This window comes from Labrus mixtus, chromosome 4, assembly GCF_963584025.1.
Source record: "Labrus mixtus chromosome 4, fLabMix1.1, whole genome shotgun sequence".
Lineage (NCBI taxonomy): Eukaryota > Metazoa > Chordata > Actinopteri > Labriformes > Labridae > Labrus > Labrus mixtus.
The window spans coordinates 29,375,769-29,392,562 of record NC_083615.1 but is presented as its reverse complement, the minus strand read 5'-3'; the positions used below and the strand labels follow the sequence as shown (position 1 = coordinate 29,392,562).

Here is a 16,794-nt window from a genome sequence, read left to right as displayed (position 1 = left end):
TGCCAGTCATGCCACTGTGTTTCCCACATATTTTAGGAAAGAAAGAGGTTTTTGATTGTGGCTCTTGCAGAAATATAGAACAGAAATATAGATTTTGTGAAAAATCTGCAAAGGAGATTTTGGTAACACTCAATAATAACCATCATCAATAAAGGGTAAATAGATAGTTAATTAATCATTAGTTAATAGTTATTTTACTGTTAACAAACAATGAAATGATAGTTAATAATGATTGATAAGTATTAGTAATGCTATAATTGATGTTATGTTAACAGTTTATTGTTATTAGTTTATTGCACACATTTTATACACCATATAAAGTCTTAGTTAATAATTACCGTATATTTGTTAACCGTCTATTATTATCATTTGGTCCCAGTTGGAACTGAAGATTATAATACCTTATTAATACTTCGTAAAGCAGCTATAAACATTTTTAGATAGATAATTAATACTTTATAAGTGGTTAATAATTGGTTTGTAAACCTTCTATAACAATCATTATCTGGATGGTTATAGTAAAGTTATAACTGATGTTAATAATACTTTTCAAATGGTTCATAAATAATGTGTAGAGCATCTTTAAACATTATTTGGGTAGTGATATTAAAGTTGGAACAAGATATTATAATTGTCAGTTCAAACTTTATAATAGCCATCCAAATAATGTTAATAGATGCTTTATAAAATATAACTACTAACAAAGTGTAACAAATATCTGGTCCGTATGTACAGTATGTAATGTTTATGTTTAATAAACGATCTCTTTGGTAATCCTTAACAAACACTTTATAAAGTGTATAAAATGTTATAATGTGTGCATCAGTAAACTCTTAACACAACATAAATTATAGCATTACAAGAATTAACAAACATTATAAATGATCATTTCATTGTTTGTTAACAGTAAAATAACTATTAAATAAAGTTTAATTCAATATCAATCTACCCTTTATTGATGATGGTTTTCTGCCCGTCTAGTAACTTATGGTCAAATTCTCTTTTTTGCTTATGAAGGTTCATAACGAGTGAAATGACCTGGAAGCATTTAAGTGATAAGAGCCGTTTGAATTCTCTAAAAGTTAAGGAAAGGTGGGTCAGTGCTTCCTTTATAACCTCCTTTAGCATAGGATACACTGGACCATCCTTTACCAAAGGAGATGAGATATGCCGTCCCACAATTCCTTCTGCCGCAAAATTTAAAGCAAGTCGCGCATCCGACCGTTCACGAGAATTAACGATGATCGTAAAGGGGCTCAGATCAAGTAAGAGATATTTTAAACCAGATTATTTTTTTATTCAACATATTTCATTCACTTAAGAATGCTGTGCAGTTGTACATTTGTATAAAACATTATGTATATCTTAATTAAATCTAACAATTAATTTCATACAGTCATATTTATTTTGATGTTGATTTCTGAGTGGATAGGAAGCTGATGGTTTCACTTTTCTTACTTGTAGCCTGGTATTCTATATTTCTTTTATTTCAATCCCAACCTCGTGGTAATTAGGATTATTTCACCGGTAAGAAGGCACAGGGGAAAGTTTTTTAGATGATCTTTTAGTAGTCCATTTTCTGACCATTGTAGTTTCAACACGGCGGACCCACGTCATTAACCTCCGCCGGCTCGTCACATTTAATGACGTGGCCTAGTGGAAATGTGGTCGGATTGTCAGAGCAACGAGATCGCCTTTCCCTAAGTCCTTTATGAATTCTCCTAACATCTTTCCTTAACCTCATGACGTTTCCCCCGGGGTTAAGGTAAAGTGGATAGTGAAAGGAGATAGGAGGGACAATTCATTGTTGGGTTGTGGTCATTAGGGACCATGTGGTAGGGTAGAGTCTACCCCCCTACATGTTCCCTAACGGGGTAGACGATATCTGTGTTGTCACAACCTGGAGCTTGTATGAATATAATACAAATAGTCTTGGTTTATTGAAAGTAGTGATGCTGATTTGGCGGTGCTGGTCACTAAGGGCCTTGTGGTGGGTTATGTAACTTATTATTTGGGCACGAGCAGGGGTAAGAATGTGTGTGTGTGTTTGCTGTGGGTTTCATCACTGAGTGTTTATCATTTTTGTTAGGGCACATGTATTTTGTGTTTATTTGTAATTAAATAACTGCAGTCAAAATGTCTGCACCTGCTTCTCTGTATAACGTTAACATTTCTTCTTAATTCATATTAATGTTAAAATGCTGTAGAAATAATGAATGTATTTATTTCACAGTGGATTTTGATGTGACCATGTGATGTGTAATTTATTAGCCCTTTAAATGTTGACATCATGCACAAATAGATACTGATATCTAAATCAGCTGATTGGGGCATGTACAATAGTTTTCCTTAGGAATGATTCAGTGGACTTAAGCAGTACTCCTGTTTTCCCTTTTCAAATCCAGAGGCTGGACTGAAATACAAAAAGAGCTTAGGTGGGTCATATACAGTATGAAGTCGATAGACTCTATATATGGAAGTTGGTCTAGTAGCTGGAGAGGTGCCAGGCCGCTTCCTGAGTACTGCCGTGGTGCCTTTAAGCAAGCCACCGAACCCACAGACGTGTTGACGGTTGAACTGCACTTTTGCTTCTGATTCTTTCCTTCTGTGTCAGTTCATTCGTCTACCTACCCATGGTGATTGTCTTCCTACCACTGTGTTCTGTGATGTTTCTACTTGGCTGCTTTATTGTCTTTTTTCCCTTGTTAAAATCAATCTTTTTGTCAGTCCTGACCTTGGGTCCTGTTCCTTTTTATTTGAACTCTTGACATGTAGTCTCGGTACATGGGGCGCTATCTAACTACAGTACTAGGCCATAAGCGCCCCACGATAATTTAAGTGTCACCACCACTGTTGCCTCCAGGAACCCTGGGGTGCATTGTGATTTGACTTACGTTCAGCTATGATCAGGGGAGGGTAGAACAGGAAGTATCCCACCAGCTCTGCAGAAAGTTGGTTTAGGAGGCCGCTGGAAATCGTCCCATTAAGAATGATATCTTGGTTCTTAACCAGATAAAGCACAGAGACTGAAGGAGAGCCTGGTTCTTGTAACACATTCTGGATCTGAGAGACAGACAAAAAAACACATTATTCATTATTCAAATTTAAAAACAAAATATGAAATGGTATGTATAACTGACGCTTTGACACTTTGAATGTACTACTTTTTTTATTAAGGCCTGTTTGATATGAGTCACCAAAAAAAAGGATATTAATTAGAGATATTAAAAATCCAAGACATAATAATTCATGATGATTTATGATATTCTGATTCCTGTGTAGCCAGCCTTACAGGCATTTTTCTGCCCCCCTGGTGGACATTTTGTGTATCGCTTGTGTTTTTTTAAGTTTCATTTACACAAAGAGCAGCCTACAGTGTGCATGAAGGAACGTTTTCTCCTTTCGTTTAAGCCTTGGAGTTAATATGTTCGTAAGTAACATGTTTTCATCTCAAGTTAATCATTTACTTTATACATTTAACTTTTAACAGTATCATTTCATGGTATGCATTACATGTGCAGTATATTGACACACAATTTGTACTGTATTTACAGTTTTACAGAAACGGCCATCACTAAAGCCACTTTGTCAAAGAAAAGAGTTTTATTGGAGTTTTTGTTCGCTCTGTCTAGCCTTGCTGTCCTCATGATTGTGTTTCTGATATGAATTGAACATGTGTCTGTCTCTGTTTGCTGAGCTCCAGGTGATGTGTGCATGTACATCCTGCAGTCATAAAAGCACCTCAACAATGAGAGAGAAGAGATAGAAAGTGCAGAGGGGGAATTGATTGTGTCTAGTAGGGATGGTAGCATAAGAGTACTCACTGTTTACTTCACTATTCCAGTAATGTTTCACTACTCTCACACCTTCCCATGCATTGTTTTAGGTTTCAATATTTCAACTCAGTTAGCGTTGCATGCCCAATGTAAGCCATGACCAGGACGATAGGGTGCAGTGCAGCATATGTAGTGTTAAACTTGCATATAATAGAAACACAAGTTTGATGCTTAACCACAGGAGCTAAAGCACAAGGAGAAACCAGCGTAAACGGACAGCTGGCAGTATCACAAAACACCATTTGCTAGCCCTGTTAGAGCATGTTGTTGTGATGATACCAAAGCCTGTCAAGCCACCATCCAACTCAAATAGTGAAATGACTGAAAATACAAAATATAAAGATGCTACAGTCAACCCATCCCCTTTTATTGCTACCAAACCAGGTTTACTTATCTGACCTTTATTGGGGAAATTAAGAGCAAATTTAGTGTTTCCTGTGTTAATTTGCGAAAAAGCACAAACTCTGCAGAAGAAGAACAATGTGGCCTCATTGTAGTTGGCACATAATACTTATAGTTTTTTGGGCTTTTTGCCTTTATTGAAGAGGACAGTGGATAGAGAAGGACACTAGGCCCGATACTGTCTGTTTGAAATGTTGCAATTGGCTTGATACATTTAATATGACTAACTTGGCTGTCTGAATTTGCCCTTATATAGCCTCAATTGACCCATGTAGTACCTCTACAGTGAGCCTGTTGTAGGTCTCCAGCACTTTGTCTTGAGCCTCTTCAAAGGCGTTTTCTAGTCTCTGCTCCAAGATTTCAACGAAACTGCAGGAGAAGATGTTATCTGTTGGTCCGACGAACCTCAGCACTAGGGAGAAAGAGAAGGAGTTATATTTTTAATAGATAACACATTTTTATCTGATTGGTACGTGAGTGTGTGTTTTGTGCACACATTCTGAAATGTGTGTGTTTTTTTAAGAGGCTTAAGGGGCTGACTAAATGAATGGACCAATTTGCTCTGCACTCATGGGAGTTGGTATGGGATTAAGGGTATCAGAGAAGAGTAAAGGAGAACAGACATGTAATCAGAGTTTTCTCATTTTGTCTCTGCTCTACACTTCCCCTGTGTCCTTTCCGATTTTGCACTCTCAATCTCTCTGCTTTCCCTGTGCTCTGATTCACTTCCCCTTCTCTAACGTCTCTATCCTTTCACACTACAGCTGAAGACTAAGCATCGTCTGACATGTTTTTGTTTGCTTACTTCATGTAACATTTCATCTCAGGTAATCTTATTTTCCAGCAGGTTTCATCACCTGTTTTCAGCTGCAGGTGAATGCTTGGAGATGGCACCCATGTTGCCACAGGAACCAGAACTGCCTTTACCAATGGGGTGTGCTGCCTGATGTCCGATAGCAGCTTGTCAAAACCGTAAACATTCAGTGCCTCAACCACAAAGGAGGAAATATAGACAGTTTTACCACTGGTCACATAGTAACCCAAAGTCACATTGTGGGGACTGCAGTCATCATGCTCCACCTGTGGCAGACACACAGAGAAAAGGAAAAAGGGATCCAGTTCACACCTGTTTATATTACTAACATCTGTATTATATCCTTAATACACAGAAATGCCAGTATGTCAAATGTTACTGTATATCAAAGCACATCAGGACAGACATATGTTTTATCATCCTTTTTCTTTCCTTTCCTTTTTTTTCTGCAAACTGCCTATTCTTGTTCTCGTTAAATACAAACCCCTCTTGGTGGAGCGATATCTGAAATGCTTCCTAAAAATTCCTCAAAATATGTCAATGAATAGTAAACTAAGAGTTGAATATCATACATTGAATGTGATAAGGGATTTTGTTAACTCCACACCAAACCCAGAGTGAAGTAATTGAAAATCTGTAGTGTAATCTGAAAAAATAATATCAGGTTTAAAAGTGAGCATGAAAAGTGAACTCTATTTAAAACAATGTAAAGGAACAATTGAAGAACTTGTGGAGTTCTCTGATAGTTGTACATGTGCCTGCATTAGCATAAAGACAAAAAAATGTTTCTCTGAATGAATTCATGTTCAGTCCATATGTAGTGCCTAAACCAGAAAACTAATGGTCAGTTATATCTCCTCATGTCTCATCTTCTGAAGTGGAAAAACAGTTACTCTGCATCAAAGCATTGGGGATAGACAGAAGTTTAACTAAAGTTAGTACAAAGATTACTGATTTTTGAGTTAGTGCAAATTTGATTTATGAGAGAAGAGTTATGTTAAATATCTTAGAAGATGAAGTTATGTTCACATTCTCTTTTTACAAGATAATGCGGGTTTACAGAATGTTTCAATCCTTCTCTTTATAATTTTTTTAAACAAATTATATTCAAAGTGGTATCGTGTTTAACCACAGTTTGATGATGTCAACAGATGATCCCGCCAAATTATTAATTAATTGAAAATCCTGTGTGTGTGTGTGTGTGTGTGTGTGTGTGTGTGTGTGTGTGTGTGTGTCTGTGTGTGTGTGTGTGTGTGTGTGTGTGTGTGTGTGTCTGTGTGTGTGTGTGTGTGTGTGTGTGTGTGTGTGTGTGTGTGTGTGTGTGTGTGTGTGTGTGTGTGGCAGCACATAGATGAAAGTGGACTGGAGCTTAGAGACACTGAGTCACTCCCTCAGGCTCACAAACAACTGGATAAAAATAGAAAAAGCCAGCAGATGAGGACAGAAGACAGACAGTCGGGGGGATTAAGGGAGGCAGGTGGAGAGACAGAGAGGCAGGCAGCCATGACATACAGACCAACAGATAGGTGCGGCAGGCAGGTTGCCAGAATACTATCAACTTTTACCCAAAGAAATAATCAGATTGGGGAAACGGAGTAAAAGAGGGCAATACTGATGGATTCACAGGAAGAGGTTCAAATAACGATCATTTCAAATAATAAAAAGGACAGAAGAAGAAGATCAAGGTTTTGTTAGGGGAAAATACAACAAGAGGATGGAAACATCATAAAGACACAAAAACAATCCATAGAAAGCAACACATGACTTGACCTCACTGACAGGATTCAAGAAAACGGCAAAGAAGAATCTTTTCTAAATCTGTTTTTCACTACCATATTTGTGTTTTGTGAGACATTAATGTAAAATATTGTTCTTAGCAAACTGAATCAACCATTCAATGGGTCTAAATGTTGTGTGCATTAGTTATCTCTCTATTCACCATTTACACTGAGGCTGCTATGTAAAGTGCCAAGATGCCCATCAGTAGTAATCCTACATTGACACACATTTGCAAACCCTCTGGTGCATTTTTTTTAGATTTGTCAGTCGTCACTTTTATATGTGGACTGCAGAAGTCCGGTATCAAACCATCAAACTTCTGATTATAGGACAGCCCACTTCACATCACATCCTATTACAGAAACTAGAATAGTGACCTGGCATAGCAAGAAGTGCTTTAAATCGGTTTAAATCCTATTCATCAGATCGATCTCAGTTTGTAAATGATAAGTCTTCCATGCACACCAAAGTTAGCCATGGAGTTCCACAGGGTTTAGTGCTTGTTATCAAGTTATCACATGAAACTAAATTGTTCACCCCACCACACACATATTCTGCTGAATATGTTCAATGACTCTTTCAAGAGGAACATTTTGCCACAGTCTTTGAGGGAGGCAAACATTTAAATGACAAATAAGGTGAAGCACCGGTGAACTGTGCATCATATAGGCCTATCTCCTTACCTGTGGACCTAAAACTCCTCTCCAAAATACTAGTGACACGACTGGAAGGCTTACTCCCTTTGGTGCTTTCTCTCGATGCAGCGAAGGTATTTGACCGTGAGGAATTATTGTCATATTTGTTTTGCATACTACATAAATGTACTTTAAAGTTACTTCATAATAACCCTCTTTTTGCATTTTGACCATTAATATGTTTAGTACTTTTTCAGGCTACAGAATACATTTCAGCAAATCAGAAGTAATGCCTTTAGGTAGTCTTAAACAGAAACTTCAAACTCTTATCTCCTTTCCATTTCAAGTGGTCCTCAGAGGGCTTTGTCTACTTAGGAATACATACCCATGTTGAACAAATGTATAAAACAACGTTTATACATCTACTTGAACATATGAGGCTAGATTTAGAGAGATGCAATACCCTTCCAGTCTCCTGGTTAGGTTGTGTTGCTCTCTTAAAAATGAACGCCCTCCCTAGGTTAGTCTATCCGATACAAATTGTCCCAGTACTAAACCAGTTACAGTTTGCACCATTAAAGCATGACATGCTGTCAGAAAATGAGAAGGCAGGTCTTGGCTCTCCCCTGTCTTTACTCCATTATGTGTCAATCCTGATTTTTTTTACCTGGAATAGTAACTATTGTGTTATCCAAAATAAGGGATTACTAATTTGCAAAAGTTACTTGAATGATCCACCTTGATGTCTTTAAAGGCTTTCTATGTGATTTTTCACTCTTAAATGTAATATAAATCAAGTATATCCTCTGAAAATAACTCTGTGAGTCATGACTGTCTACAATGGGTGTAACACCCGAGTCCCACTGTCTGTGATGTTTTCAGAGTTTTCAGAGTCCTAACTTCAGTTTGTTTACATCGCCCGGACGGCCGGCTGACTCCTCCCCTCGTGTATAAAAGTTGTTTAATTGAGGGACTAGAGAAAAGAAGAATAACATACTGTACTCACTGCTTAACTGTGTTTCTAGATCACGCTCATTTCAGGTAAATTTACATGCAGTGTGAAGATACGAGCAAAATAAAGATCGCTAGCATTAGCATGCTAACACAACAATGCACCGCGAGTTGTTTTGGTTTCATGCTGGTGCTCAAGGGCGACATCTGCTGGATCAAAAAAATAAAGCATATAAAGCTTTTAAGTAAACTAACTGGAAAATACTTTTTTCTGGTATTTACAGGTAAGGGATTTTTTCACGAGGTACACCAAAATCCTTAATAGTCAAAGTATTTCAACTCTAAGAGGCGGCTTTTCATAACACAGCTGGCCAGCTCTATTAGCTCCTACTATAATGTGCCTAAAGGATATGAAGCTGCAAAAACTTCTCATCTAAAGGAAACCTGGGAAAGAGAAGTCAATGTTGGGATTGCAGACGATGCCTGGAATGATGCTTAGAAGAATGCAACAGCAATAAGTGTCTGTAATAGAGTGAAAGCAATTCAATCATTTTATTGCACATGGCCCACATATCCCCCTACCAATGGCATACATTTAACTCAGGTATTCTCACCTACTGCCAGTTGTCTTGTAGACAGGAGGAAATCAATAACATGATGTCTATTGGAACAGATGGTGACCCTTAGTTGCTTCTTCGTATTTCTAATACTGTCATCAAGTATTATCTTGTCTTTTTTTAAGTGAATCACGTGCCTCTCCCCTGTATGATTTTAAATGTGAATGTGAGCCAAAATATTTAGTTCATATGGTTCTGTCTTGATATCTTAAAAACAAAATCAATATATATATAAAAAAATGCCTGTTGGTTGAAGGGAGGACGGATTGATCATTTCTGATGCATTCCAGATAGTGGCTCAAGTGTAATATGTTCATCTACAACAGACTGCTAGCTTCACTTTAATGCACACAAATACGTCTTCATTGGAATACTTGTCATGGTCTGTTTTTTTGCTCTCCAAACTAACAGTCATTTTCTTCATACACCAAAGCTGGCTGATATGTGATTAGTCAATACAGCTCGGACTACAAACACTTCCCGTGCTAAACCCCAGACTCTGTGTACAGATTCTATATTTATATGTAGAATCTGGTGATCGAGATTAAGTAGCACATGACTATAGCAGCATTTCTATTTATTAGTTTCATTTTATTAGACCCATTTGCCAGCTAATTTGCATAAAGTAAATGCTGGAACATGAATTGATGGATCCTCTATATGAATTACAGTATTTTGTTTACAAGATGCTGTGATAAACTTAGTCGCAGTTTTGTATATAAGACACTTACTCATTCACATGTGGTTAGATACTTTTTAACTAGTCACTTATCCTTTCTAGCTGACCTGTTTCTACAAGCTGAACCTGTAGGAGAGACTGACCTGTGCATAGGCAGTGGAGTCGTTCAGAGCCCTCTGTATGGCATGGCTCAGCCCTTTAGAGAGGTTCTGTTTCAGGATAAGGTCTAGACGGTTCCCTCGCAGCTCAATTGACAGAACTGTGAAAGAAAAGATTAGAGCTTAGTGACTGTGCACAACATGTTCTTACACAGCATGTTAATATTGTTGGGACATGTCACAGAATAGACTCAGAAATAATGCATCAATATTGATCTACTGTCATTCTTTACTGATCCATCCCAGTAGCACTGGTGGGGATTCAACATCTTTCATAAGAACATTCAAGGACACAGAAGCTTTGACATTGGAACCTGATTAAATTTCTACTTAGTCGCTTTACAAAGCTACTGCCAACCTAAGCCTTAGTCCTCTGGTATCAAACCATTGCTGGTTAATCTATTCAAAACGCTTAAGTCTCCTACATCTTAGTATTCTAACTATTAATGCTTTAGGGATAGCTTTACCTTACTTTTGTGTGAGTTTTAATTACGTTGACTGTATGAAACAACATCCAGGAAGCTTCTGGATCTATTACATTTAAATTAAAACATAACTATTAAAGAGAAATGGCTGAAGATATATTAATATTTAATTTGGGACATACATTTCTGGACTTGATGCAAAGTATTGTTTTGGTTAGGCTCTGAAGATACAATTACTGTCAGACAGTTCTAGTCTCATACCTGTTTTGACCCAGTATTTCTTGGTCATGTTGCATGGGAGAGGACTTTCCACTGTGCTGGTACTGATTGGAGGTTCTATAGTGGTGGTTGGAGGAGGTATTGTTTGGATCAGGATGACCTCAGTGGTGGCAGGTTCTTTTGTTGTTGTTGTTGTTGTTGTTGTTGTGGTAGTAGTAGTGGTGGTGGCAGTTGTCGTAGTTGTGGGTGGAGTAGTTGTAGTAGTGGTTGTTGGAGCTGTGGTGGTGGTTGGGGGTACAGTAGTAGTGGTGGTTGTTGTAGCAGTTGTAGTTGTAGTAGTTGTAGGCAGTGTTGTGGCTTCTGTGCTATGTTCGAGGCTTGTTGTTTGCGGCATGTTTGTAGCAGCAGTGGTATTTGGTGGTACTGTAACAGTGCTCCCAGTGGTCACTGCCCGCATTATCTTATCAGTGGTGGTCACAGTATGAGTGGTCTTTGAGGGTGTCATTGTGGTTACCATTCTCAGCAGAAGACTATCATTGGACACAGTGTTCTGGCTTGAAACTGTGGTAGATCCTGTTGTAGGTTTTGCTTTTACCATGATGGATGACCGTAAAGTTGAGGTGGTACTGGGTGAAAGCGATGTGTTTATGGTCGCGGTCGATGTGGTCGTGAGCCGTGAGCTGTTTCTGGTGCGAGTGGGCACAGTGGTGTTCCATTTGTGGGTGGAAAAGGGACTGGTGACATTGGCAGGAAGTGTTACATCGTGGTCACCCACAGTGGACAGTAGCGATTCTGGAACAGTGGGGAGATCCCATGCTGGCAGGCTACTAACTGACTCATCTGCAAGGAAGAAAAAATAGTAATGTGTCATTTTTAGAATGTGTTGTGGTATTGGATAGTTTTTTAAAATAAAAATATGAATCCTGTGATATATAAAGACAAACAAAACTAGATCCCGGGAAGAGGAATTGTATATGTCTTAATTGACTGTGGCTTAGACCTCCATGATTGTCCAAAAATATCAAAAACACAAACATGAGCCACACCATTCTAGTGGAGGACTAGAAACAAACTAAAATATTTTTAATTATGTCAAAACACACCATCCTGCTATATGTATGGCATATATACATTTATTATATCTATGCATTGCACAAAATGTAAAGCATTGCTTCCTAATTCAACTTGATGAACATGAAAGCAAACAAAAGTACAGTTATTTAACTTTAACACACAGTTGTTAATTAGTAATAGGAATGCATGAATAATTTGCCTGAAAGGCATAAAGAGATCCAGATGACATGATAACATTTTGTCATTGTGGATTTATGTGTACCACCATTCGCCAATGGACTACAGTTGGAAATTAGGCTAAGGCTACAATCTGGCATATTTATATGTTTATGTTCATTAATGTGCACCCTACTTTAAATAAATAAATAACCAATGTTTCATCATGTGAGAACAACAACTGCCAGACAGTTACCATGGGTCAACAGTTGTTCTTAATAACATTCAACAATAACAGATTGTTCCAAACTCATACCAAAACTAGTGCTGATGTTGCTGGTCGAGGAGTTGCTGTTGGCAAAAACCAGAGAGACATTGATTGGAGTTGCTGTTTGACTTTCTCTGTAACTGGTTAGAGTGGATGGAGAGGAGGAGGAGGAAGGCAAATAGGAAACTTTGGTTGTAGAGGAGGTGGAGGTCTTGGATGATGAAGAGGAGCCTTTTCTCCAAGCAGCTTTAGACAGCAGTCCTAAAGGTATTCCTAATTCTGGTTTCTGGAGCACCTCTGTCTCAGGCTGTATGGTGGGGACTGATGAGAAAGCTACCTGCTCTCTTTGACTTTCTCTGTGTGTCTGCAGACTCTGCTGCCCAAACCAGGCAGCCTGGTCACCCCCCTCCTTTTCCCTAAGTCTCTTTTTAGCCGTGTCTTCAGCCAAGACACCAGTCTCCATTGCAGAGCTTTTCCCACCTGCCTCATCCTGCACTCTTGCTTCTGTTTCAGTAATAACCATTGTTTTGTCCTCAGCAAGCATTTGACCCGCAGGCAAAGCGGGTAAAGCTCCAGGATCATCAGTCACATTCATCACTTCTTTGTCTTTATCCCTCGGTCTTGCTCTGTTCCCCATGCTGGCGGAGAGGTTAGAATGTTTCATCGAGCCATGGTGACCACCTTCAGCTGCGGGGGGGGGGGGGGGGGGGGGGGGGGGGGGGGGCAGGAGAATGAAAGAAGAAACAGAAGAAGAGTTTAAACAGAAATGTGGGCCACAAAAAATCTTTTCAAAGTAAGTGTTCCAGGATATTTATAGGAACATCTGAATGAGCATTTGTAAGGGGATTGTATGCTGGTTAATAACACACACACACACACACACACACACACACACACACACACACACACATTGCTGAGGCCCCGATCATTGGTGCTTATACTGCCGCCAAGTTCCAGCTGATTTACCGCAGTTTTTTGGCAACCACAATATTACAATATGATACACACTCTTTAAGTTTGTTGGAAATGCATATCCATTTTTCTTTTCATTTCCCCACTCCTCCACAAACTTACCTGAAGGGTTTTAAAAACCCATTACCTTTTATGTAAACTCCAACCGGCTCATTTCATTTTTGCCCTTTTATTGTGCCTCTGAACAAACAGAGCACAAACAGGACATTGTATGAAATATTTTGATGGCAGATTGAAGTTTGTATTTCACTTAAGCATTCTTACATCATCAGAAAAGATCAGTGTCTTTGCGTACATCTCGCATGAGGCACAAAAGCGTACCCTTATTAATGATTCAAATGGAGCACACAGATAGGAGCTATGTTAACTGAACTATGAAAGGTATGCTGTTAACATCTATTGACTTATTTTCTCTGATGAAATCCTTTGTATTAATATCTGGGGGCTCAGTTGTCCCTGTCATTATAATTAAGTTATAAGACATTTTATAAATCCAACTCTATGTTGCATGAGAGCGTGTAAGTGTTTGTTTTATTGCTGTATTAGACAGAATGTGCATTGAAGAAAGCGAAAATGATAGAATGCTTTTATTGCCATGAGCAGCTCAAGTAGGATTTTCTCTGAGGTGTACCAGAGATCTAAGAGGTAGCAGCGAGCATTTCCTTGTTTTATGACATCACCAGATTAACCTCATGTCAAAAGGAACATAAAGATGATGAGTTAGTTTAATTCAATTATCAATTTTCATTGGATAGGTCAAATCAAATAAAAATAATCCTCCATCGAAGGAGAGATGCACAGCCCTGGAATAATATCAAAAAGGGCCTGGCACTATAGTCTTTTTTTAAGTGAACTCTCATTTCACCATGCAGAGAGTTTGCAGGCTTGCAAGGAATTGCATGTTTGTCACACACTTCCTTTGACTCTGACCAGGATTGGTTAATTAAAGTTGTGTGATCTAGAGAAGCTTTACAGAACTGATGTTATGCTTAGCAGCTGTATGTTGTCTGGACAACTATTGTAAAGAATTCCATGCACCTCACTATTAAGAACCACTACTGAGAGAGAGAGAGATCATTTATACCTCCACTTCATAAGGGTCTACATTGTGTGTTAGTGCCCACATTTAGAGCTCTGTTATCCATTAGAGCATGGACCAAAAGTGAAAACCAGAAATGGCAGGGCAGATTCATGGACACTAACTCAAATGTCTGATTTATTTTGCAGCAATTAATCTCATCCTAAAACGCTAGAGCTTTCAACGTAATGTCTTTGCTGGCTCACAGCAGATGTTGGTGTAAAATGAAACAAATGTAGCTTGAATAGTAGATGGTTGGATGGATGGATGGTTATGTTTTCACCTCCAACAGCTAGCCACCTGTTTTGACTGGAAGCAACATATGTGACTATCACCAGACCTCCTACAAAACACTAGGAAAGAAGAACCTCCACTGAGAACAAATATGGACAGGACCGAATGGATGGATGGTCACAGGATGGATTAAGAAGGGGTACATCTGATAGTAGGAATGACCTGCATTTATTTTTTGCACAAAACACATTTTGTGCCTTTTTCTGTGAGCACAATCATCGTTTTGCAGATTTTTAAAAACCAGTGGAAATAGTGCCAAAGGGTAAATGGCCATGCACATGATTCTTTCAGTGTCATGTTGTTTATTGGATCCCTTTTCAGCTGGTATTATTTGTCCACTAATATCTCCTAAATCTATGTAAATTCCAGCACAACCTTGCAATGCCAGGACACCACAAGCTCAGATGCCAATCAGATAGGTCGTTTCTAGTTGCCTGTGATATCAGACTTAACAGTCTATGAAAGATTTTTCCATTCATTCACATATGTTGCTGTAAGGAGATAATATCACATCATATTTAAAGATTTAGGGGCAGTGCAAGTTTGTTTTCTGTGGTTATTTTGCAGTAGATCCTTTGAAAACAGTTTTAATAGTGCTTTCAAAAAGGTTTGTTGTTAGTGACAGGCTGTCACCATGTTGGATCTGGCCTCTGTGATTAGGTCTCTATCACATCATGCAGCCTCACAGAGATGCTTCTCCTACGTCCTCCTGTTAGCTGTAGCATTAGCTGCACGTAACGCTCGGTTCTAGCCCCCCTTGAAAAAAATTGCCAGTGTGACGTCTTGTCAGTGTGAGATCACTGATCTAAGCCCATTGGCTCGTTGTGGCAAGCCCAGCAGCTCATGTTGCAGGCCCATTAACTTCTGTAGCACGCCCACGATATGCTGTAGCCTGCGGTAGCACAGTAGTGCTAAGGTGCTAATGTTTTTGCTCCCCTCAGAGCCAAAGCGGCTGCATTCCCAATATGGTAAAAGGGGCGTGACATTTCCGAGAACCGTGCTGAGCGACTGACCAATTACGGCAGAGCCGACAGGCCGACCAATCAGATCAGACTTGGCACACGTGGGGACTCTGGGCACTTCAGAGCCTTAGAGAGAGAGTCAGAAGTGAGCCGGTGCATGGAGCGGCAGTACATGAAAACAGACACTTTTTTAGAACTTTAGCTATTGAACATACTTTAGTAGATACATAGATTAAATATACGAAATCCCATGCAGACACTGGGAGAACATGAAAACCCCACATAGCATCACCACCGTGTCTGCCCAACTTCACCCAGTGTATCCAATTGCCTAAAAACACCATTCATCCTGTACTGGTGGAAGTAGTAGGTGTTTATGGCTAATGTTTCTGAATAATTCAATTATTTGAGTGATCACACGATAACAATAGATAAACAATTACTGTTGTCAAAATGTAAAAAATGACAAAAGATATTTGGTGTTTGATTGATCAGTTTGAGGCAGTGATGCGATCACATGTGGTACTGTTAAGGAATGCTAAAATAAATTGTTTTAACATACTAACACAAAAAGGAAAAATAGTACCTTTCAAATATGATATAACATATATATTATCAATGGCATGGCATTTATGTCTTAGTAGAATGCTTATGAAAAAAAACGTTCTTAAATTGACTCATGCAGCACATTGTGTAAATAAAGATTGAGCAAATGTTCAGTCAGAAAGACGGTGCTAGTTCAAATGCTTATGTCTCATATTAATCAGCATACAATGTTCTTATTCACAAAGACAAGATGAATCACAAATAACATCACAGCTGGGTCAATATGTATTTGCCTCTCAGTGTAATATTTATTTTTGTGTTGAACAAGACAAGTTCAAAAGCATAAAAAAATAGACTTTGGGATACTCTCGAGTTAAACGAGGGTTTGACAGCTGAATGACCTTGAAAACACACAGGGAAAAGGAAAGAGAAAAAAGCACCAATGGCTTATCAAATGTTAATCCCCAGAGCAGCGGATTTAAGTAGATGCCCACATAAATTTAACAGCTACAGCTTTCAATATTATGATGTGAATGTAAACATCGAAGCAAAAAAAGAATGCAATCAAAAGTCAAGATGGGAAAATTGATGCAGAAATCTTTTTGAAGAATCAGTAATTCACCAGCTCTGTTTAGCTTGAAAGCAGAGCTACTTCCACTGCTGTATTACCATAGCAACTGCAGGGATGCTGTCACCATGGTAACGATAAATATGGATGAAGAATAACAGTCGTTCTGAACTCGATTGATGTCTCTCCTGTCTGTTGTGTATCACGCTATAACAACAAGCAGCATTCATGGTACTATGATATGTTCCTGGCCGTGCACCTGGAATCGTCTTTACTGTCGAGTGTGCTGCTTTTTTGATGTTTATGTTGGAAACAGTGAACATGGATTTTTGGTCTTTAGCGAATACGAATACATATGAGG

At 38.7% G+C, this 16,794-nt stretch overlaps 1 protein-coding gene across 3 annotated transcripts in view; it reads right to left on the bottom strand.

The window, feature by feature from the left end:
- The window catches only part of kiaa1549la (KIAA1549-like a), a 59,755-nt gene that overhangs the window by 27,853 nt on the left and 15,108 nt on the right, over positions 1-16,794 (bottom strand). For all 3 annotated transcript variants that reach the window (XM_061036829.1, XM_061036828.1, XM_061036830.1), the window contains exons 2-7: positions 12,062-12,700; positions 10,558-11,355; positions 9,857-9,972; positions 5,096-5,318; positions 4,517-4,650; positions 2,895-3,063 (exon numbers count right to left, since the gene is read on the bottom strand). In XM_061036829.1, the coding sequence (XP_060892812.1) occupies positions 2,895-3,063; positions 4,517-4,650; positions 5,096-5,318; positions 9,857-9,972; positions 10,558-11,355; positions 12,062-12,700 (2,079 nt within the window). The remainder of the gene's footprint in view (positions 1-2,894; positions 3,064-4,516; positions 4,651-5,095; positions 5,319-9,856; positions 9,973-10,557; positions 11,356-12,061; positions 12,701-16,794) is intronic.